Source organism: Nannobrachium achirus (assembly GCF_963921795.1).
Source record: "Nannobrachium achirus genome assembly, chromosome: 15".
Taxonomy (NCBI): domain Eukaryota; kingdom Metazoa; phylum Chordata; class Actinopteri; order Myctophiformes; family Myctophidae; genus Nannobrachium; species Nannobrachium achirus.
Genome location: NC_137822.1, coordinates 29,951,113 through 29,975,180, shown reverse-complemented (window position 1 = coordinate 29,975,180; position 24,068 = coordinate 29,951,113). Strand labels below are relative to the sequence as shown.

The 24,068-nt window shown below is 41.9% G+C and overlaps 1 protein-coding gene across 1 annotated transcript in view; it reads left to right on the top strand.

Annotated features, from left to right (window-relative positions):
* The window catches only part of plppr1 (phospholipid phosphatase related 1), a gene marked incomplete at both ends in the record, with an annotated part of 70,263 nt that overhangs the window by 28,672 nt on the left and 17,523 nt on the right, over positions 1-24,068 (top strand). Inside the window, 3 exon segments of the mRNA XM_080743024.1 lie at positions 13,663-13,795; positions 21,325-21,411; positions 21,414-21,574. Coding sequence (XP_080599150.1) covers positions 13,663-13,795; positions 21,325-21,411; positions 21,414-21,574 — 381 coding nt within the window.

Sequence of the window (24,068 nt, the reverse complement as noted above, 5' to 3'; positions counted from 1 at the left end):
TCGCATTGAGCAAAAACCTTGACAATGTCCTTAATGTTCACTGTTACTGCTTTCCTAAAGTTACCTCTTGCATAGTTGTTGCCACCCCTCTGATGGCAGTGATGCTGCTGATGCCAGCCGAACTGCTGCATTGCTGCTAGGAGTGGGTAGTGGTGGCTGTTTATATATTTATGCCATTTTCCACATTTGCTACAATTAAAGCAATATATAATATACATTTGTAAGTTTGGCATGAGAGCTTCTCTTGTTGGCCGCAAGCGTACATTGACTACATTCCTGGTGCTTTCAATCAGCTTTAAATCCATTTCCAATGATATCTCCTTCCTCTGTTGCAACAGTTTGAGCAACCAAAATCAATAAGGCTCCATCCAGTGAACACAGCAAGACTTCTTAAGTGATACTATACGCTGTCATTGTCTCCACCAGCCGAAGGCTGAGGGAGAGTATGTTTTCCCCTCCGTCCGTCCGTCCGTCCGTCCGTCCGTGCGTCCGTGCGTGCGTCCGTGCGTCCTCGCAGTTTGTGAACAGCTAATCTCAGTCACCGTTGGCCCGATCGCTGCCAAACTGAGCACACACACTCCCTGGATGCCAATCTAGAACCTCTGCCCCACATTTTTCAAATCAGCCTCATGGTGGCGCTATAACAGGCCGATTTGTGTGGCCTGGTTGTTACCAGCTAATCTCCGGCGCCGTTGGCCCGATCGCTGCCAAACTGAGCACACACACTCCCTGGATGCTAATTCAGAACCTCTGCCCCACATTTTTTAAATCAGCCTCATGGTGGCGCTATAACAGGCCGATTTGTGTGGCCTGGTGGAGACCTGTGCTCGGAAGAGCACTGCTTCTAGTTGAATTGTGAAGACTGCACAGTGGTGGAAAAAAGTACTCACATTTTGTACTTAAGTAAAAGTTTCAATACTGCAATCTAGATGTACTCCGTTACAAGTAAAAGTCCGGAATTCAAAATGTACTTGAGTAAAAGTATGAAAGTGTTGGCATCAAAATGTACTTAAAGTACCAAAGGTAAAAGTACAAAATGGTTGAAAATAGCAGATCTACAAGCTCACAACACATCGCATCGCATCGCAACGTGTTGTGAGCTTGTAGATCAGCTATTTTCAAATAGCCTAGGTATGAAATAGGGCTAAAGTGGTTCATCTATGTTTTATAATATTATAATTTATATCTGAAAAGTAACAAGTAACTAAAGTTTTCAAATTGGAAATACTCAAGTAAAGTACAAATTCTTCAAAAGTGTACTTAAGTACAGTACTTAAGTAAATGTACTTAGTTACTTTACACCACTGAGACTGCATGGATTCTTTTCTACCCGGAGGCAAATCAGGCGGCTCTTTGAATTCACACTCCTTCGGGTCATAATTGCTAGACCCCCAAACACCCAACCATGGCACTAAACTAAACTAAACTGTAAACATTTCCAATGTTAAGCTAAACATTAGAGTTTCTTGGTGTGGTATACAACCTATAGGAGCAAGTGTTGCCTGGAAGGCTGAATTCAAGACAAGAAAGTTAACCAAAAAGGCTTGTTGCACCATAAAATGTATAGATCAGGGGTCTTCAGCAGAGGGTCCGGGACCCCTAGGGGGTCCTCAGAGTTAATACAGGGGGGGCCTCCAAATCTTTGTGATAGAAACCTTTTTTCTCTTTTTTTATATTAACCACTTGAACACTAGTGTCCATATTCTGAGAACTCTAGCCAAAAATAGCAGATCTACAAGCTCACAACGCCTTGCACTGCGAGACGTTGTGCGCTCGTAGATCGGCTATTTTTAGCAAAGAGCTTTGGTGTACAGGGGAAAAAGACCAGACTAAGTACAGAGTGAAAGGTAATTTTGATTAAATATTGACGGTTCAAGTGGTTAACTATCTGAAAACACAAATTGACATGAATCCCAAAATACACTGATGATTGTGCTGTCAAACAATGAACCTATGTGGAATCTGATAAGGTTGTGGGGGGTCCCTGCTTCATCTCTCTCTCAACTAAGGGGTCCTTGGCCTGAAAATGTTGAAGACCCCCGGTATAGATTGTTTGCAGCTGCCAGAGATGGGTATCAGTGCCTGTGAGCTCTCCTGCCGGGCGTACCTTCTGACTCGAGCCGCCCGGGGCAGCAGAGGTCTTACTGGACCACAACCTGTGTATAGCGAGGGCGTCATTCATATGGGAATCCAGCACTGCTAAAGTTTGCTGGTGCGAATTCACTGTTAGGCTTACTTAAAATGCCTCTGACACGCCCTGCTACGGGGGGCGGCACGGAAAAAGGCGGCAAGCCCCCCGCTTTTGAAGAACAGTCCCTTTGGGAATCAATCATGAATATAGTTGGTCAATGACATACAATGGCCTATTATCAGCATAAGGATATGAAACTCACCAACATGTGCAAACACAAATCTAGGTTATATTAGTAGAGCATTCCAGAAACCCAAATCAATTCACAATGGGAACAATAGAACAATAATTTCCTCAATTCAATTCAAAAGGAGCTCTATTGGCATGAGAAAACATACGTTTACATTGCCAAAGCAAGTGTCAAAATAATAAAAACTGTTGAAAATGGGGAACATAAATACCATTGGAGGGGCTACAATATTGTCTTACCTTTCAGAAGGGCTTTCATTTGGTCTTCTTCTTTGTGGAAAGGATCCTGGTTATGTCTTCAAAATCCAACGCAGTAAGAATGTCATGCCCAGTGGACATCAGTGTGAGGTTATGTTTTTGGATATGTATCACTGTCAGGCTGAAGGCCATAGATTGTGTGTGTGTGTGTGTGTGTGTGTGTGTGTGTGTGTGTGTGTGTGTGTGTGTGTGTGTGTGTGTGTGTGTGTGTGTGTGTGTGTGTGTGTGTGTGTGTGTGTGTGTGTGTGTGTGTGTGTGTGTGTGTGTGTGTGTGTGTGTGTGCGCGCGCGTCTGTGCGCGCATGTGTTTGTGTCTGGGTTTTCGCGGCTAATCTAGCAAAATACTTGACATTCCATGGGAAACTCTTTGTGCACGCTGCCTGTTACTGTTAGGGTAGCCCATGGAAGACAATCCGCCAACAGCAACTGCTGTACTGTATGTTACTTAATATCTTTTGTGAATGTGCATACGTCAGACTTGCTGTCCCTCCAAGCGATAGGATATATGGGGTGAGTGGAACTAGCCCCCCCCCCCCCCCACACACACACACACACAGCAACCAACAGAACGCACAGACACACACACAGAGACCGCAGTTAACTTTGACGTGCATATGCGTTCTCACAAACATGGCAGATGTGTGCACGCTGACCACAACACATTCAGTCACTTTTGCATGGCTAAATCACCTGACACGTCGATGACATAACAGGAACAAAAAAAGCTTTTCCTTTTTTAAAAAAAAACAAACACATAATGGTTGTGTATGTGGCAACGAGCTGGACGCAAGGTTAGACGCGTAAGTCTCCATCTTTCACAAGGATGGTTGTGTCTTTGGACAAGGATTATTACACAGTACAGATTCGAGTTGTTGCAATGCTGCCGAAAAACATGCAATAATATTACCCACACAGTGTTTTCTATATACAAGTGCAGTGCGCACACAGCATTCCTGCCAATGTCACATTCGGAGTCTAACTTTGGACTAATGCAAAAGCCAAAAGGAGGGTAGTTCCATGCTTTGGAAAAAGCAACATTACACAGTCCTGCAAAGGCCACCAGGCCTGGCGAGATCTGCACTCCTCAGAGCGACACTTTCTAGTTGATAGCCTATTTTTTTTACTTTTCCTTTAATTCAGACTAATGTCACTGAAATGTGTGGGAGGCTTGCTGAAGATCATTTCAACCACTCTGGTGTAAACAAGGGTTTTATTTATCTCAATAACTCCGCTCACCTCCTCGTTCTGCACATTCAGTGCTGAGGTTAATGACGGTTCCTTCTCGTTCACAGTTTTGAAGAACCCTGTTGGCTTTGGGATGTTTAATTTTTTTATATAGTCTTTAATCCTTCCTTATCACAGATGTCTTTTTCTCATAACACTTTTCTTTCATCTGCACCACTCAAACTTTTCTCCTTATCTGATGCTTTGACGGCACACCGAGCGCTACCTCCGCCTCACTTGTCGCGCGTGAGTATGGGTGTACTGTACAGTAGGTCACAGCCTTGCTTTGCTTCCTTTGCGTCATCACCCACAAACATGAATTTCAATTGATGGACAGAACATTTGTGAGCTTTGTAGATTGTCTATTTTCGACAAAGGGACTTTATGTAGAGGGGGGGGAAGACCCCAGTATATTAAGATAAGATGTTCTGCTTTATATCAAAGCAGACTTAACATAGTTCTGTTTTGTCCTTGATCTATGTGAACTTTTATTGAATGAATGAGATTTTCTTATTTTTTTATAGCCTAGATTTTTCTATAATTCTTTATTATCAGTCATAGTTAGTCGGACGGACGGACGGACGGACAGCCAGCCAGCCAGCCAGCCAGCCAGCCAGCCAGCCAGCCAGCTAGCTTGATTCTGTTCATAAGAAATGAATGAGCTAAAGGTGGTGTGTTAGTGTTTAAGATTTGTACTGTTTCTTACTCCTTTAACACTTGACACAGAAAAAAAACATCAACTCATCTTTCTAGTGTAATAATTGTTGTACTCTGCTAATTCAGTATGTTCACTGTATCTTCATTCCTCTTGTTTGCCAGTTAGAGATTTGACAGCCACAATTAAGGGGTTTACAAATTGGAATGTTGGGTATTGAATAGAGTGTCAGATAATTTTAGGTTAATTGTTTATAAGCCATGGCTTGTGGGTACCCTGGCACACATTATCCCCGCTCTCACTTCTGTCCTCTCTGTCATTCTATACTGTATGCTAGTGAATAAATCGGAAGTGCCATTAAAATGATCTTTAAAAAAAGAAGAATTGGCTTGGCAAGTGACAGGTTGGGGTTGTTGTTATTTGGCACAAAGTGCCATCTCGTATCGCAGGTTTTAAATCCTCTCCATATGAACGTACACCCTGCTCCCCTCCTGGGAGGTAAAACATAACATTTTGCAACCGTTGCAATTTCAGAATTGCTAGGGAGTTCTTCCAGAGGTTCTGCAGAGGTTGCCCCTGGTCTATAAGAGTACTAATCATTATTATAATTAATAATGAAACAATATATGACTGTGTCAAAAGGTGTTAGTATGTCGGAGATTGATGTATGGTTTATTTTAGTCAAGTATCAATGCTCATTAGCATCACAAGTTAAAGAACAACTAAAAATAACGGGGTTCTCAGTTTATTTCTAAAAGGAGATGATGAGACTATACACCACTCTCCCTTCTTCCCTCAGTCCTTGACTCTGTCCCTCCCTTCTCTCTCTTTCTGTCTGTTTCTCCATCCCTCCTCCTTGTGCCTCACTGTCTCTTGCCCTCCTTGATTGCGCCGTCTCTGATTTGCATCTACGTGTTCTCTCATGGTATCCATCGCGCGCCATCCCAACGTTTTTAATCTTGGCCTTTTGAGAGTGCTGTGTCAGGCACTGTAGTCTGGTGCGTGACACTGTAGGTCGCACTCTCTTGCTTCTCCACATGCGTCATAAACCCGGGAACAGCAGCCAATCAGAGTGGATGATGACAGGGCCGGGACGGTGGCCAATTAGTGGAGACGAAGTGATTCATGCAGGATGTTTCACATGACCACGCCGGCAGAAGGTGAAACCGGTATGTTGGCGCTCAAAGCCAGTTATTTATGACTTAAACAAAAAAAGTGTCAGAAAAGTCTCTTGACAAACGTTGACAAACAGTGCGCCAAACCCTTTCTCTGTTGAAAATACATCATTTTGGACACTTTTTTCCACCGGCAGCATAAATTACCTTAAAGCCATTTCAGCCAGACACCTGAACCCCAGCTCATTCACCGCCGAAGTAATAAAATCCACTACTGCTCTTGAAGTCTTTCATAGCCATTGTGAAAAGAGCTTCTCATGCATACATAATGCAACCTTAAAGGTGCTACTAGTAAGTGATATTTCTTGGATACGTCTATATTTTGATAGTAATTCTTTCTATAGACTCTGTAAAGTGTTTGTTCTGCACTTCTCTCAAGCTCTTTGATCAGCACCAATGTCATTCAATCAGGAAAGGGAACCCATTTATCAGCTTTCATTTGATCTTGCTCCAATTCCTATTTTGTCTGCTCATTTTTTGTTGTTTCATCATTTCCTATTTCACTTGTTTATCCTGTGTGATGTCTCTATCCTGATTGGATGAAATTGCAACCCAATTATATGGCAGCAATATATGGTGCATTTACTGTATATACTGTATATATATCGTCGTTGTCAGGCGGAAACCTTGTATCTCCAAGTTTCAAATGTGTATGTTCGTTCGCAATGTAAAGCCCTGCTTCATCATACAAGGCCATCGCGCAAAAGTAGTGAAAACAGCAGATCTACAAGCACACAACGCCTCGCAGTGCGAGGCTTTGTGCGCTTGTACTGTAGATCGCGAGGCTTTGTGCGCTTGTAGATCGGCAAAACAAACAGTTTTGGACATACAAGGTTTCCACCCGACAACGACGATATAGAGCCTTCATCCAACATTCACACACTGATATGCGGAGGAAACCATGCAAGGCACCAACCTGCTCATCGGGAGTAATTAGGGGTTCAGAGTCTTTCTCAAGGACACTTCGACACTAACTCTGGAGGACCCGGGATCGAACAGGTAACCTTCCGGTTGCCAAGCAGCCACTCTACCCCTGAGCCACTGCTGCTGCAATGATTACCATGGGAATATAGGGCTATCTTATACTGTACTTATATTAACAAAACGTGGAACTGCATTTGGTGAATATTTTACATGAGAATCTCCTTAGGATGTTGGAGACCACTATTTCTCCCTCGGCCAGCTAGTTACCAGACATTTCTTTACAGCTTTATGCCTGGGTAACTTATTTTTTTCGGAGAAGCTGCCAAACTACTGCCAGCAGCATGTGGTTTCTAGTTTCTAGGATGTCTGCAAATCTGTCAGTTTGGACCTGCCCGAAATATACCAGTGAATTACTTTGTGGTCTGCATTTATATAGTGCCTTTTTCAAAGGTGCTATACACGCATTTGCTATATGTGTTACGTTCACATATCCACACACCATTGGGCGTGGGGGGCAGCCATGCAAGACACCAACCTGCAACAACCTGAAGTTAGCGGTTCATTGATTGCCTTTAGGGCTGTCACGATTATGACATTTTACATGACGATTAATTGTCACTCAAATAATTGCGATTAACGATTTAATTGTGTTTTTGTCGTCAACAATTACATTTCTGTTTGGCTTTTAGGCTTTGAAGTTGCACGTGGCAGATATGACACATAACCTAAATATACAAAGAAATTACTGACATATTTGACAACTTAAAAAAGAACATTGATAGTGGAAATAGCCGATCTACAAGCTCACAACGTGTCGCGATGCGACGCGTTGTGAGCCTGTAGATCTGCTATTTCCACTATTGTTTACTATAAAAAGAATATATGAACATTTTTCAACATGGAAACGATTATGACGATTATGAAAAATAATCACGAGTATGTCAAATAATTGCGATTAGACGATCATTATGTAATAATTGTGACAGCCCTAATTGCCTTACTCAAAGACACTTCCACCTGATGCCAGGAGGAGTTGGGATCAAACCAGGAACCTTCCGTTTCCCAGACAACTGCTCTACCGTCTGAAACAAAGCCGCACAATCTAGCGTTTCATATCACAGATTAAAGATAACATAAGATTAGATAAAGCGTTATTGATCCCCCGGAGGGAAATTCAGGTGTCATAGCACTTTTTAGAACAAGGCTGATGCACACCTCAAAGGTTGCTGACGGGTGCGTAGGACCAAAACGTGCATATATTCAGAGGGGGATCTCTGACAGTGATATTAACCCATTACGACCTGAAATTATTTTATACTTTAGCTATTGAAAAATAGCACAGGGATTTGTTCCCCCTGGCAACACAGGGATCTCCATATCTCCATATATGGGCATAAAAGGGATTTGTTCCCCCTGGCATCACAGGGATCTCTCTAACAGGGCATCATTAATATTGAAGACATTAGGGAACTCCATATATGGGCATAAAAGAGATTCTGTTAGTGTGACATCACAGTGAAGCCAGAGCGGCAAACCCATTCTGTTAGTGGTTCCCCTGACATCACAGTGACATCAGAGCATGATGTCAGACCGTAAAAATGTGTCCACGTCTACACAGACAAGCTGTGAGTTTCTCATAGTAAACTGTGACATTATGACTAGGCCTCTTCCTTTTTCCCTCTAAACCAAATCTCTTGGCTGAAAATGGCTAAATCTACAAGCTTTTGAGATTGTGAATTGGCTATTTTGGCTGAATTTTCGTCCCAGGATACAGGCGCTTGGGATCATGCAGTTAATCCTCCCACCTTGAACACAGGACTATGTCAGCAAAACGTGTAGATTGGTTTATATAGTCTTGTCACATGAAGACAATCAATAGACGGTAAATTCTGACCGTGTGTTTATCTCTGGGAGAGTGAATTGATCCTGGAGTGAGTGTAGACGCCAATGAGAAGGAAATGGAATGTTAAACCTGACCGTTGTGGGCAGATTTATGGGTCCAAATCATGCTCGTTATTCAGTGGTGTAAAGTAACTAATAAGTACATTTACTTAAGTAATGTTATTATACATCACACTTTGAGGCTGTCTTTTCTCAAAACGGTTTGTGACTATAAATGACACGTGTAATGTTCCCTTTCTTCTGTTCTGTTTGCCGTATGGAAATAATACTGACATGGTTAAAAGTCTATTATTGATGGACCTTCATTTAGGCTATAAAGGGTAATTTGCTGAATGTGCATGCTCTTTTACGGCACTGTTTTACGATCGCACAGCTACCCAACACACAACACCACCATCACATTAAAATCAACTCTAGTGTGGTTAAAAACATAGACAATTTCGTTAATGTGCGATAGAATTTTCCCTGCTCTTGACAATGGACTTAAATTCTCCCGAAGAAATCAGGTTATTCTGACATGTGTGGGCATATCTTGACCAGTAACAGCCAGCTGATTTTCTTTGGTGTGCAGCTGATATAAAAGTATGTATCACGGATTTATGCGTAGTTGAGTGCACAGATACGTTTGTGTAGGAATATCACATATCATTGTCCACATTTACTGACAAGTCCTGAGACATATTTTGGAGGATTACACCCACAGCGATCGATGTTTAGGTTTTTAAACATTTATTTTATATGTATTTTTCAAAGCCGTTTCTTTGCTGTCTTCACTGTATCTTCTTAGACAATACATAGCAGGTTGTCATGGATCAACGCCGGAAGTTCTTTTGCTGTTTTTCAGGAGGCATGGTAGTGTATTATGTGAGGACAGGTGTTTGTTCAACAATCCGTCACTTGTGGAGTGCTTTCTGCAGAATAAGGGATAGCTTGGTATAGACATTATGAATCAATGGCTTCTAACCGTTGTTTTAATGCTACAGCTCATTCTACTGAGACATAAATTGTAATGCAGACCTAATTATGACTTATTTGGAAATGGTGAATAAACTCTAATGTGCTAATCCTGGAGGAGGACAGAGATCGAAACACCTGCTGGCTAGGAACGTTGAATTTCAAAGTGACCAAAGGCTGAGTAGATTTTAATGACCTTAATTCGATACTTTAGTTTCCCAAGCACTGTGTTGATGTTGGAGAAAATGTGAAGATTCTCGGAAGTGGAGAGCCACTGGCCTGTGGCGACAAGGGCCCAGGAGGTACAGCAGCAGTTTGGTAATCCTTTCAACACCCTGCTCCACTTGGCATTGTGTTGAAGTGTCTATGCGATATGCGCCTGGACCGCAAGGCCAGCAGGCGCCCCATGTTGAAGTGTCCTTGAGCAAGACACTGAACCCCAAACTGCTCCCGATGAGCAGGTTGGTGGTCCCTTGCATGGCTACCTCTGCCATTGGTGGTGAATGTAACCAAGTAGATGCCAAGAGGATCGACATATCTCTACATAACGCTAATAAAGACGCATTGATATGGAGCATTAAAAAGTGAGTGGAGGCCCGGGCGGCTGGCGTGGCGGTCCGGGGGCCTCGGCTGCTGATGCAGTCTGGCAGCGTGTCGCAGGTTCGATCCCGGCTGCCTTTACTGCGTGTCACTCCCAATCTCTCTCCCCGTTTCTTGTGGGTCTGCTTTTGCTGTCGATGAAGGCATAGAAAGCTAGAAACAAATCTTTAAAAAAAAGTGAGTGGCAAGCCATGCCTTCTCAAATTCATTCAATGTGCTCTACAGCTTGGCTCAGCACCAAGATAGGATGTTGTGCGATAAATTGATCTTGACTACCGCGGTATATAAATGGAGGGACTAGAGTGGTGAAATACTTGCATAATTCTAATATTTTTTGAGCGGTGCTAACCGCTCCTACATCTGGATTTGTCTGTTTATATGTAGCCTACATTGGCCAAGCTTCACTTAATGAGTCATTAAGTCATACATTTTTAAACCTACTGTTCAGAAGTATGGACCCTTAATTGATGTATTTTTCGGAAGGGAACCTCACATAGAGAACTGTCTGCAGTCTACCTTTTGGGTTATTAACTGATTGAGTGATGACACCCTGGCCTTTAACCTGCACGGGAAAAACGTTGTTCACAATTTTTGGTCAAATAAATAAAAAAGACAGGAGAGCAGTTTATCGGGTGCAGACGTTCCCTTTTCCGTCACTTGATTATTTTTGGTTTAAAGAACTGTGAGGACGTGCACGTCTTACCTTTTTCTCTTTTTTCCATGGATTATATTTGACCCAGTTAAGTTGCAAGTTCATTTCTCTTTAGGTTTATTGTCAATCTGCCATAATGAGTGCTTTGAAAGGCACTCCAGAGATTAGATTACTTAAGCGTTCCTAATATCTGCAGGGTAAAAATGAGATAATTGGCAGTTGGCACCCATACAGTACGTGTATACAGTACAAAGTAAAAGCAATCAGGGCTTTAATAAAGTGGTGTTACAGTACGATCAACTTGTAGATGCTTTTACTGACGTCAAACCAAAGCAGATGGTCTCAGATGGTCTGCCATTTTGACCCGGCTGTCGTCATTCATTCATCTATCTATCCCCCTATGAAGCTTTGTGTTGCTATTAGGTCGAGGCTAATAAATACTTAATGGCACAGCCCTTTTCGACATGTGTAGCATGACAAAAGGACTGTATTTTCTACTGGCTAATGGTGTCGGTCGTGGCTTTTTCCAGGTGAAAATCAATTCAGTAATGATAGATGTCATAGCACTGAATGTCGGTGTGCCTGTCAGTCAGTTTCAGTTCCAGGAAAAAGTTTGAGCAACTTGATGGGTTATTCTTTGCCAGTTGACAACAGCATCAGAGCATCAGAACCAGCAGCGCATTTAAACATTTATATGTGTGTTTATCTCGCACACAGACGCACGCAAGCACGCGTGCGTGCACCCCCGGTTTATTTATATATTATATTTTTGAATTGAAGTGACTCCTGCTGCTCCAGGCCACATGGAGAGATGAATTTGAGTTGTGTTCACCAGAACATGCTGATGATGAAGCACCGCCATTCAAGGGAAGCATTGTCAAGGAAGAGACAGAGTTCTGTTGCCTGCCCTGAGGCCCACAGCAACGCTCTGTCATGCAAACACAAGCGACACACACACACACACACACACACACACACACACACACACACACACACACACACACACACACACACACACACACACACACACACACACAGCACGTCTTCAGCTGTCCCGCTTCTCCTCAGGCAACTTTGGGGAGAACTTTATATCATGTGCCCAGAAGCGTCCTTCCCATTAGGTCTAATGTAATGTCCACATTAATGGACCCGCAGAAAGACCCGTCTACAAAACACAATGGCTTGTCGTACACGGTTCGTACAGGGTCAAAATGTTTCTGTGCCTTTTTAATAATGTCATCTCAAAAACCTTGTGGGAAAAGGTTTGTTTCCTGTATATGTGTTTGTTCTTTTGCTGCTACTGATGTGGTTCCCAAGCTTTTCTGGATCAGGGCCAGAAATGTATTTGCAAACCTACATAAAGCAGCTGCATGATAAATGTTGGGAATATTTATATTTGTATAAGAGTAAATAGTGTCCCCCACTTATTTATTATACATTTACATTTATACATACATTTGACCGTGTGTGTTTATCTGTCCATATGTATATCCATACTGTATGTACGCTGTTGCCTTATATAATTTTTTTATTTGAATGTAATGTTGAATGCAAATACTGCCAGACAGTCTGAAAAATAAAAGAAAATCATTTCTAATAAATAATTGTTTCCTGCCCGCGGGCATGTTATTGATCAATTAATCAATTGTATTCCACCTGGATCAACGGAACTGACATTTATTATTTTCAGTATAATTGTTTTGTATATTACCGTTTTGGTAGCACTTTACAATAATGACCTGTTATAAAGCATTTATAAACATTTATAACACATTAATAAGCAACTTGTAGATGAGTAATAATGAATGAACAAGCGGTTAATTAAGCGGTCATAGACAAGCTATTTATATACTAATTCATTATTTACAACTGTCTATTTATGTGGCCTCCATTTTTGTTCATGTTTAACAAATGCTTTGTAAAGCATTCCTAAATTATCTATAAATCATTGCTAGATGTTATCAAGAGCCCTAATGTAAAGTGAAGACACTTCATAATCTACAACTGTCTGTTAATAATGTGGCCTCCATTTTTGTTCATGTTTAACAAATGCTTTGTAAAACATTCCTAAAATATCTATAAATCATTGGTAGTGTAAAGTGAAGACCACGTTAACAGACAGTTCATGTTTAACAAATGCTTTGTAAAACATTCCTAAAATATCTATAAATCATTGGTAGTGTAAAGTGAAGACCACGTTAACAGACAGTTGTAGATTATGAAGTGTCTTCACTTTACATTAGGGCTCTTGATAACATCTAGCAATGATTTATAGATAATTTAGGAATGCTTTACAAAGCATTTGTTAAACATGAACAAAAATGGAGGCCACATAAATAGACAGTTGTAAATAATGAATTAGTATATAAATAGCTTGTCTATGATTAGTTTCTTATCTACAAATAACTTATAACTGTGTTATTAATGTTTTAATAATCATTTACAAAGGCATAAAAAGGGTTATAATTGTTTTACTAAACATTTACCAATGTATATGAATAGCTTGTAAATGATTAGTTATTTATCTCTAAATAGCTTATAAATACTAAATAACTTTGGTTACAAATGATTTAAAATATATTTATAATTGTTTATAAATGGCTTATTCATGAATAGTTCACTAGTTACTAACAATTTATAAATGATTATTAAATATAGTTATAAATGTTTAAATAAACATGTATTAACCGCTTGTTCATTCATTATTACTCATCTACAAGTTGCTTATTAATGTGTTATAAATGTTTATAAATGCTTTATAACAGGTCATTATTGTAAAGTGCTACCAATGTGGTATTGTCAATCAAATCTTAGTGTTTCGCTAATTACTTGGGAGACCTACGGGCACACGCCTCAGCGATTCCCTGTCTACATGTTTGTTTAAGAGTCTCATGCTCAATTATCTCTCTCTCTATTTCTCCATCCGCGTTTCTGCGTAGATCTTCATCGGAGAGGTGTCCATGTATGTGATGAAGTCAACGAGGGAAGCTCTCTTGGCCCAGGAGAAGACCATACTGACCGGAGACTGTTGTTACCTCAACCCCCTCATCCGTCGCATCGTACGATTCATAGGTAATAACAGAACTTAAAACACAAAACCTCCCACAAATAACTGTATAGCAGAGCTGTCTTTTTTTTAACCTAAAAATCTCACCCAGTGTGAAGTGAGCGGTGCCTTTTATGAGTTCATTTCATTACGCGTCCCGCAAAGCTTGGCCAATGAGCCAATTGTGGTACATACATACGTACATACATACAGTGTTTTTTTTTTTTACAGCAAATTTTGATTTAGTTTTAGTCATAGTCTTTTGAATAAAATGTAATTTAGTTGTAGTCATAATCTAGTCTCCTGAAAAGTTTTTGTTTTAGTCTAGTTTTAGTTGACTGAATATCATAAGATTTTAGGCGACTAAATCTACAGTTGATTTAGTCAACTAAAATGTATTATGGCAGGCCTTGATGGCATCGTAATGACTAATTTTACACTTGGTTGCGTGCTGAAAATAGCCGATTTACAAGCTCACAGCGTGTTGCGCTGCAACGCGTTGTGAGCTTGTAGATCTGCTATTTTCAGCACACAACACTGGAGAGCAACCAAACATAAAATTACTCTCTTCTCTACTTGTCCCTCCCCAACATTTTGGTCTAGTTTTTATTTTGTTGACAACATTGTCAATATATTTAGTCTTAGTTTTAGTCATCACAGCTTAGCTTTTATTTAGTTTTTATTTAGTTTTCGTCAGATAAAAAAAACGCAAAAAAAACATTTTTTGTCATGGTTTTAGTCGACAAAATCAACACTGCATACATACGGGAGAGTGTTTTCTGCTGGTTTTTCAGTCTGAGTGTATCAAAGGGTGCGTTCGGAAATGCGCACCAGGTGTGTGCTCAATGTAGTGCCTAAACTCAACCCTAATCCTAACCCTAACCTCAGTAAAACTATGCCTAAACCCAACCCTAACCCTAACCTCAGTAAAACTATGCCTAAAACTAACCCTAACCAGACCCAGTGCGCATTTCCGAACGCACCCTTTGATACACTCGGACTGAAACACCAGCAGAAAACACCGCTAAAAAACTAGGGGAAGATGCAATTCTAGTGAAATTGCAAGTGTGGTTGCCTATTTATATTATATATTGTGATGTCACGTGAAGCTTGAACAATCCTCAAATCCATTATATTGTCCAGTCAGAAAAGGGAATAGAACAGAGCACCACTTCTCCATTGAACTCAATGGACTAATGATCTCCCTGCAAGTATCTGTCATAGGTGACAGGGAGAGTAGCCGTGGCACTGACTCATGCATACTGCCCTTACAAAGTGCAGTAACTACCTGTCAAACTGATGAAAATGTCTTTAACTCATACCCTGCCAAAAAAGATGTTTCTATGATAAAAACGTCTTTAAAACGTCTTTTTCACTATGGACCTCCCTGCCAGACGTCTTCTGAACGTCTTTTTTTTTTAAATAATAAAAAAAAAAGTTTTTTTTTTTTTGAAAAAATCTTTTTTGAAAAAAAATTTTTTGGACCTCCAACAGTGTACTAGGCATGATCGCGATCGCGAAATTGCATGTTTAACCCCCATACCAACCCCATCTTTCAAACATGGCAGCCATGTTTGTTTACACTAGCTCTTACCCGTTCAAAGATATGAGCTCCAAAATGATGTGCAGTGTGTGGGTTATGGGATGTGCACTGTGCACACAGTATATGAGGGATGGAAAGTAACTTTAACTGGTGCTTGCATGATGTAGGAGCATCAATGTAAGAAACCTGTTTCTTTTAATGGCTACAGAGATACTGTCCCCCCCCCCCCCCCCCCCCCAGCCCGCCCGCCCACCCGCCTGCACACACACCCGCCTGCCTGCACACACACACACACACACACACACACACACACACACACACACACACACACACACACACACACACACACACAGAGCTGGTTAAACATTTTGCCTCAAGCTAGATGCAGAATAGATGTGCCTCATGCTAGATGCAGAATAGATAGTAGATACACCATAAAAATGCTAATATACAGCATACGATTTGTGAAAGTGACAAACGGGCTTCACAGTTATGTCAGGTGTGTTCATATGCTTATGGTGATGCGATTTCAGATCAATTGCTCCAGCCACCGAGGAGAAACGCTGGGACAGACAGACAGACAGACATTCGCAAAATTATAGTATAGATTTGAAGAAAACATAAGGGCTCCTTTCTCCTGAATGCCTGAACGGATTTCCAAGCGGATTTTTTTGTTTGAAAGCTGTGAAAAGCATGCACATGCATAGTGCATGATCTGTGCACGAATGTGTGCACCAGCGTGCACACTATTCTTTTAACCCTTTGTTGGCGAACCGGCAATATAAGAGGTCATCCCACTTTAAATATGGCACCGACTGAGTTAAAGTGTTTCAACTGACAGAAAGGCGTGAAAAGAATTAATATATAAATTGTTGCACTGCACGATCAGCCTCAAAATGAACCTTGTACTGTGTAGTGACAAAGGGAAGTCCTTGGGCTTAACTTCAGGCACACTCGCATCGACAGTTAAAATATCTTTATTGGGGCATAATGTTACAATTTAAAAAGCAATAAAAAAGCCATTTAAGGACAACGCTGACCTGTTTCGACCCACATGGGTCTTCCTCAGGGAGTGCTTCCAAGTGTTTTTAATGATATCCTTGGCTTGAGGTGAGTAAGCGTGAAGTTAGGCCCAAGGGGTTCCACCTTTTTCTCTATAGAATCTACATTTTGACGTGTAAGCACCCTGCATACACCTGGAACTGTGAGCACCCCAGCATCTTCTGTTCGTTGAAACGTGCACTGTATTGGTTCCTTCCAAATCCCTGCATATTCCAGTATAAGCACACGGCATCACCAATATGGATAGAGCCATTCCTTCCATTCTAACACTTTGATTAGGTTGGGTTCCTAAATGTTCCTGGCTCGTCCGTCCGTCCGTCTGTCCGTCCGTCCGTCCGTCCGTCCGTCCGTCCGTCCGTCCGTCCATCCATCCATCCATCTTCAACTGCTTAAAAGACAACTTTGGGTTTTTACAACAAGGGTTCATATTTTAGATTGTAATTAGAGAAAAGAAAATAATTTCATTTACTGCTTTCTATCGTTTTAGCTATTTCTTTTTAGCTATTTTGATTTCAGTGGGTGGGGGCTAAATATGTCTTTTTAGACACAATAAGTGGATGATTTCTTCACGCGTTCTCTCCTTTTCCCTCTCTTGCCTTCCTCTCACCATACTTAATTTATATTATAATGTATTCTACTATTTACGGTGCAACGTCGTACGGCGGAGTTTAACTCGGGCTTATTCCTCACCTTATCTGTCTCACTTTGCTCTCACCCTCCCCCCTTTCTCTCTGTCTCCATCTCTCTCTCTCTCTCTCTCTCTCTCTTTCTCTCTCTCTCTCTCTCTCTCTCTCTGTGTCTCTCATTGCCCTTCACACCGTCTCCTACCTAACACCACCACTACCCTCCAGGCCCAGTGAATGAGCAGACAATGCAGAGTAATTTCATGGCTAAGCAGCCCAGATAATCAGCAGACATATTTCACAACCTGAAGAAAGCACACTCACACAGTCAGACCACTACAAACCCTCACTGGCACCCAGGGGTGTCACACCAAATTCTGGGCCCTGGGTACAAGGATTCACTGTGGGGCCCCCATTGGGAACGCATTATTACACAGTATTTTGTGCTTTAACTATTGAAAAATAGCAGATCTACAAGCTCACAACGCGGCACGAGTGTAGATCTGCAATTCTTTTTAAATCGTGAAAATGTCTTTGAAAATGTCTTTGAATATATAGGTTTTTTGAAAAACCTATGTTTCTATATCAGTAGTGCTCAAACCTTTTCATGTGAAGGACCCCCAAAATGATATGTATTTGGCCACGGACCCCCATCTCAAAATATTTAGTTCCAGGGACCCCCAGAAGCAAAATTTGAGTTACAAAAACTTTTCAGAAATAGCAAATCTACAAGCTCACAGCGCGGCACTCGGTGCCGGGCTGTGAGCTTGTATACCCCCCCCCCCCCCCTTTTGACACCCCTGCTGGCGCCAGTGAGGCCCAGGGGGCTGCCAGTGCAGGGGCAATCACTAATGTTAGCCTTGCCTTTCCTTTCCTTATCATCTCATGTTTCTCACCGGGAGTGGTACCGCCCCCCCAGGGGGAAGGAAGTGAGAGAAGGTTGAAGTGTGTGCAAGAGGCAATATTTGCGCTCTTGTGTTTCTAATGATTTGTTACTCTACATGAGTGGGTGTTTTCATTATTTGATCGTTAAACTTCCTCTCAGCATCTAAAACTGCAGTCAAGTGAGGCACGGTTTGTAAATCCATGACCGCTGGTGTTTATTTGCGCTCATAATGGTGTAATTATGGTAGATACATAGCCTGGAGTCCGTTAAAGCTAGCCAGTTTCAGTCTTGATTAATTCCCAACTTTGGCCGTTCATAAAAACTAGGAGACTATCTGGCATTAGCTTGTTGACAAACGCAATTCCTTTTCAAGACATTTTTACTGTCCAGTTTGAAAATGTCTTAGCAATGCTGGGCGAAAAGCGCTGTAGCAACATTTTGCAAGAAAATACTTTAATGGGAGTATAACTAAGGCAATATAATAACCAGTAAGACGCCTAAGGGTGAAAAGCGAGGTCGCGCCATCTGTCTTGGCCATCTGTCTTGGCCATCTGTCTTGGCCATATATGGATTCTGCTAGTGTGGTTTTCCTAACAGGGCATCATCAGTGATACAATCCATTCTATGCCCACATATGGAGAATCCCTGCTCTGAGTATCTGACATCACTGTGATGTCACCTGTTTATGCCCATATACAGAGATCCCTGCTCTTGAGTATCTGTACCAGCCACACAGATATGGGCTGTCTTCCTCCATATATGGGCATTCCATATGAAGTCCTGTTAGATATGGGCTTAATATTGATGACATCAGGGATCTCCATATATGAGCATAGAGTGGTTCCCATGACATCACAACATACAATCCCTTTTATGCCAATACATGGGCTGCGTCCGAAATCCACCCTATTCTCTAATGTAGTGTACTAAAAGTGGGCTCCGCCATTTGAACTAGTGTCCGAATGTATAGTGAGCATTTTTGTACCCTAATATAGTGTACTGAAGTATCCCACAATGCATTTTGATTTGTAGTGAGCATTCGATGGTCACTATTCAAGCCGAATCAAGTCCTACCGGCCCACAATGCACTGCGCTGCGGCCGCTGTCTCGCGCTTTGAGCACGGACATGTGGTGTGCACGCGCACACGCACACTGCAGGCTCGCAGCTAGCCGTTAGCCACCTGTTGCTGAGCAAACGCAACAGAGCCGCCCGTACCAGAACCACCGGATAAAGAAAACAACTCGTACAAATGTCCACAGCCTTGTCATCAGAGAACAAATGATGAAAAAAGCTCTAAAGTCTTTTATGAAGAGAATATACGAGAATAGACGCTGGAGGCTTTTGTTTTTCGATCTCTCTCTTTCTTCCCAACCTTCCACAACTGATGATGATAATAATCATGATAAATAATGTTATTTAAAGCTGTACTGTGGAAGCTGCTCAACTAATGGTCAGTAGCGGTATTGCTTTTTTTTGGCCGGAGTCGCCGCGGACCACCGGAACGGGGGTCCGCGGACCACCGCGGCCGTCACGAGCACCTCCGCCTCGCCGATACGCATCCGTAGAGCCGTCTCCCGTCATTTTTAGACCAGGATTGAGGGAGTAGCAAGCAAGATTCCTTCACCAATGTAAACACAGTTGCTGAGGGAAGCTACTTCCTTTAGAGACAGCAAGACTCGCTGTGATTGGCCGGTGGTGTATGATCTGCGCTGTGATTGGCCGGTAGTGTATCATGTGGGAGATGACATCATTTTGCCGGAAATTCTCCCCCCCTCACAACTCATAGAAAACATATAAAGAGAAGGCTTCAGAAGCTGAAAATAACAGAGTGGGTGTTCTAAAACTTTAGCGATTTAACAGTTAGGACAATTTTAAGATTTGTTTTATAAAAAAGTTACATGGTATAACTTTAAATTAGTAAGAATAACCTATTTTTATCACAAACATGGGTGTATGTCTGCATGTGAGACGAATGTGGCACAAAACATTATTCATTCATTTACCAATGAATGAATGAATACAATTTTAAAAATAGGCCTATATCTATATTTTTTATAACATATTTTAATGAATTGTGATAATAAAACATAATTATAAAGGCCTATTTCTCATAATAACACCGCAACATGTTGGTATGTATGTTATTTACATTCACAAGCATTGGGGAGTTGATGTACAAGCTCACAACGCGTCGCTTCACCCCCTGTTGAGAGCTTGTAGATCGGCTATTATTTATAATTGCTCCAAAAGCCTCAAAGTAGAGCGTTTTAACTGTGCGACAGCGATGACGCAACCAGATGGCGACGGAGTAGTGTCCGAAATGCGCTGATTTGTTCACTACTGTAGTACACTACATCTGGATCCCTCATTTAGGGTTAGGGAGTAGGGAACGGTTCTGCATTTCGGACACAGCCATGGAGATCCCTGTCTGAACCAGCCACACCACTGTGATGTCACCTGTTTATGCCCATATATGGAGATCCCTGCTCTGAGTATCTGATATCACTGTGATGTCACCTGTGATGTCACAGTGATGTGTCAGGGGAAACCACAGTGTCAGGCGTTACCCATATGAACACAGACGAGCTGTTCCGGTTCTGACAGTAAACTTCGACCTATGGTCGCAATAAGTTATATTCCCATTAAAGTATTTTCTTGCATTTGACGACAGTGTGCTGGAGTATTTTTTGGTAACTTGAACTTTATATAAAATAGTACAATATTTATCTTAAGTGAAAAACGTATACAGTAGAAAAATAATACATTGTAGGTGGCTAGACACAGACTCAGAAACCGCAGCTCACTTGAGCGCAGTCATCTGTATTTTACAAGATTGATTCTTGTTTCCTATCGGCATCAATTAGCGCCCCTTGATTGCTGTTTGTGATCAATTAGACCTAATTAGAGTTTGAATTACCTATACATAATTATACCAGTTGTTTAACACTAAATAGTAATACAATAGTATTCCCAGGCCTATTTTAAGGCTATACAATTATACTTCTATTTCTGTTTTGCCCTGTGGAACTGGGAAGTAGGCTAATAATCTTAGTTTATCATAATAATATCACAGCTTAATAAACTATGTTTAATAAAGCATGTTAATTGGCATTCAGTCAGTGAGATGTTTTTCTATATTATATTATAAGTGACAAAGAATGCTAAACCAACCTACATTTTCAGAGCAGAAGCTTAAACCTACATCTGTACTGGCTGTGTAGGGTGGCACCGTATACTATAAGGTACAGTGGCCCAAGGAAGGCAGCTCTAGACAAAAATCTGCACGAGGGATGTACGCATGCAGTGAAATCACTCATGTGAAAAAGACAAGTGGTCTACACATTTATCAGGGATATTGTGTATGTGTGTGTGCATATTTTTCTCTAGGTGAATTTCTTTGCTACTTCATTCATTGCTTGTGTTTGTGTGTGTGCCCCCAGGTGTGTTTGCGTTCGGCCTGTTTGCGACAGACATCTTTGTCAACGCCGGCCAGGTGGTCACGGGAGGTCTCTCGCCGTACTTCCTGACCGTTGCAAGCCCAACTACACGGGCACGGAGTGCCGCTTCAACCACCAGTTCATCATCAACGGCAACATCTGCACCGGCAACCCAGTGGTGGTGGAGAGCGCCCGCCGCTCCTTCCCCTCCAAGGACGCTTCGCTGAGCGTCTACTCTGCAGTGTACCTGACGGTGAGCACCACACACACACGCGCTCGCACACGCACACGCACACACACACACACACACACACACACACACACACACACACACACACACACACACACGTAGGTACAAACACACTTACTTGCTTTACGGTTATTCATCGTGTCAGATCTAGTGTTGATTTGTCTTTTGAATACAATTTCATTTAGGTTTTGTCACATGTTAGTCATCTGAAATGTTTTAGTTTTAGTCTAGTTTTAGTCGACTGAATATCATTAGATTTTAGTTGACTAAATCTACCGTTGATTTTGTCCATAAAAAAAAAGAATATTTTGGCGGGCCTTGAAGGTGTCGTAATGCCTGATTGTAAACTTGTTTGCATGCTGAAAATGGAGGAACAACAATTTCACCATGGGGTGCGACATCGCTGCAACGCGCTGCGACGTGCTGCAACGTGCTGCAACACGCAGAAACGCGCTGTGAGCTTGTAGATCAGCTATTTTCAGAGCGCAGCACCCGATCGCAACCAAACATAAAATGACTTGTCTTATAGTTCTACAGGATCTCTTCACCACTAGTCCCTCCCTAACATTTTAGTCTAGTTTTTATGTTGACGAAATTGTCAATATATTCATCTCTCTTAGTTTTTGTCATCATAGCTTAGTTTCTATTTAGTTAATTTCATTTAGTTTTCATCAGTGAAAAAATGGTGTCGGCAAACATTTTTCGTCTATAGTTTTAGTCGATGAAATCAACGCTGGTCCGATGAGGGCGATTCTATCTCTGCTACTTGTGAGTCTTCTTGAGTATAGAGCTCAATCCGTGATCCAAACAGTCTGCCACACACGCACGCAGACACACATGCACTCGTTCACAGAAACGCACACACAGCCCAAACACACCCACGTGAACACTAATCTGTGTTAGATCAAGGAGACGGGTTGAAATCTGAAGGAACAGCTGGCTTCTTCCAGGTCCATAAAGCAGCTCAGAGGTTATGTTAGATTTAATGAAATTTCCAGAAATTACATTAGATCCAGGATCTGTTGGGGCCACCAGGTCGATGGTCTGGTCACGCACCAGAAGAGGGCAAGATGAGAATGTTTCGGAGCAGTCGATACAAGTTCTCCACTGCTTTTGGTGTGACTTCTGGGAATGTCTGGCAGCCTGTGAGGCAATGCAAGCAGGGGTGTCACACCACATCTGGGCCCTGGGTACAAGGATTCACTGCGGGCCCCCCATGAATGTTCTTCATAGGGGGAGGGGGGTTTAACCCCTTTAGACTGGGAACGCATTATTGCGCATTATTTTGTGCTTTAACTATTGAAAAATAGCAGATATACAAGCTCACTGTGAGCTTGTATATCTGCTATCTTTCAATAGCTAAATAATTAAGGCCCCTCCACCTTGGGCCCTAGTAACTCAGTCCCACTTTTTCCCCCCTTGTGATGCCCCTGAATGTAAGGACATCTATTCGGACAGTGGTTCCCAAACTTTTCCTTTGCCAATAGACATGGCTTCTGGCTGTGCCCCTTATTGAGAAAATGCTTTTTTAAAACCCTGACAATAGTAAAAAAAGAAAGAAAAGTTGATCTACATGCTCACAATATGTTGCAGCATGAAGAAGCCAAAGGATTAGCAATGGTGAGATCCCATGTTAAACTAAAGGGACAGTTCACGCCCAAAGTTACTTTTTTCTATCGATTATTCACCCCATGGACTTGAATTAATGGATATTATTTTGTTTTTGTCACATTCCTAAACCAATAATTTGAGGAGACTCTTTATGTCTCCATAGGGAACAGAGCAGGCTCTTTGTGTCTCGAACAAAGCAGGCTCTTTGTGTCTCCATAGGGAACAAAGCAGGCTCTTTGTGTCTCGAACAAAACAGGCTCTTTGTGTCTCCGTAGGGAACAAAGCAGGCTCTTTGTGTCTCCATAGGGAACAAAACAGGCTCTTTGTGTCTCCATGGGGAACAAAACAGGCTCTTTGTGTCTCCATGGGGAACAAAACAGGCTCTTTGTGTCTCCATAGGGAACAAAGCAGGCTCTTTGTGTCTCCATAGGGAACAAAACAGGCTCTTTGTGTCTCCATAGGGAACAAAGCAGGCTCTTTGTGTCTCCATAGGGAACAGGCTCTTTGTGTCTCCATAGGGAACAAAGCAGGCTATTTGTGTCTCCATAGGGAACAAAGCAGGCTCTTTGTGTCTCGAACAAAGCAGGCTCTTTGTGTCTCCATGGGGATCAAAGCAGGCTCTTTGTGTCTCCATAGGGAACAAAACAGGCTCTTTGTGTCTCCATGGGGATCAAAGCAGGCTCTTTGTGTCTCCATAGGGAACAAAGCAGGCTCTTTGTGTCTCCATGGGGAACAAAGCAGGCTCTTTGTGTCTCCATAGGGAACAAAGCAGGCTCTTTGTGTCTCCATAGGGAACAAAGCAGGCTCTTTGTGTCTCCATGGGGAACCACTGCAGGTCATCAAATTATTGGCTTAGGAATGTATAAAAATATATCCATGAATTGAG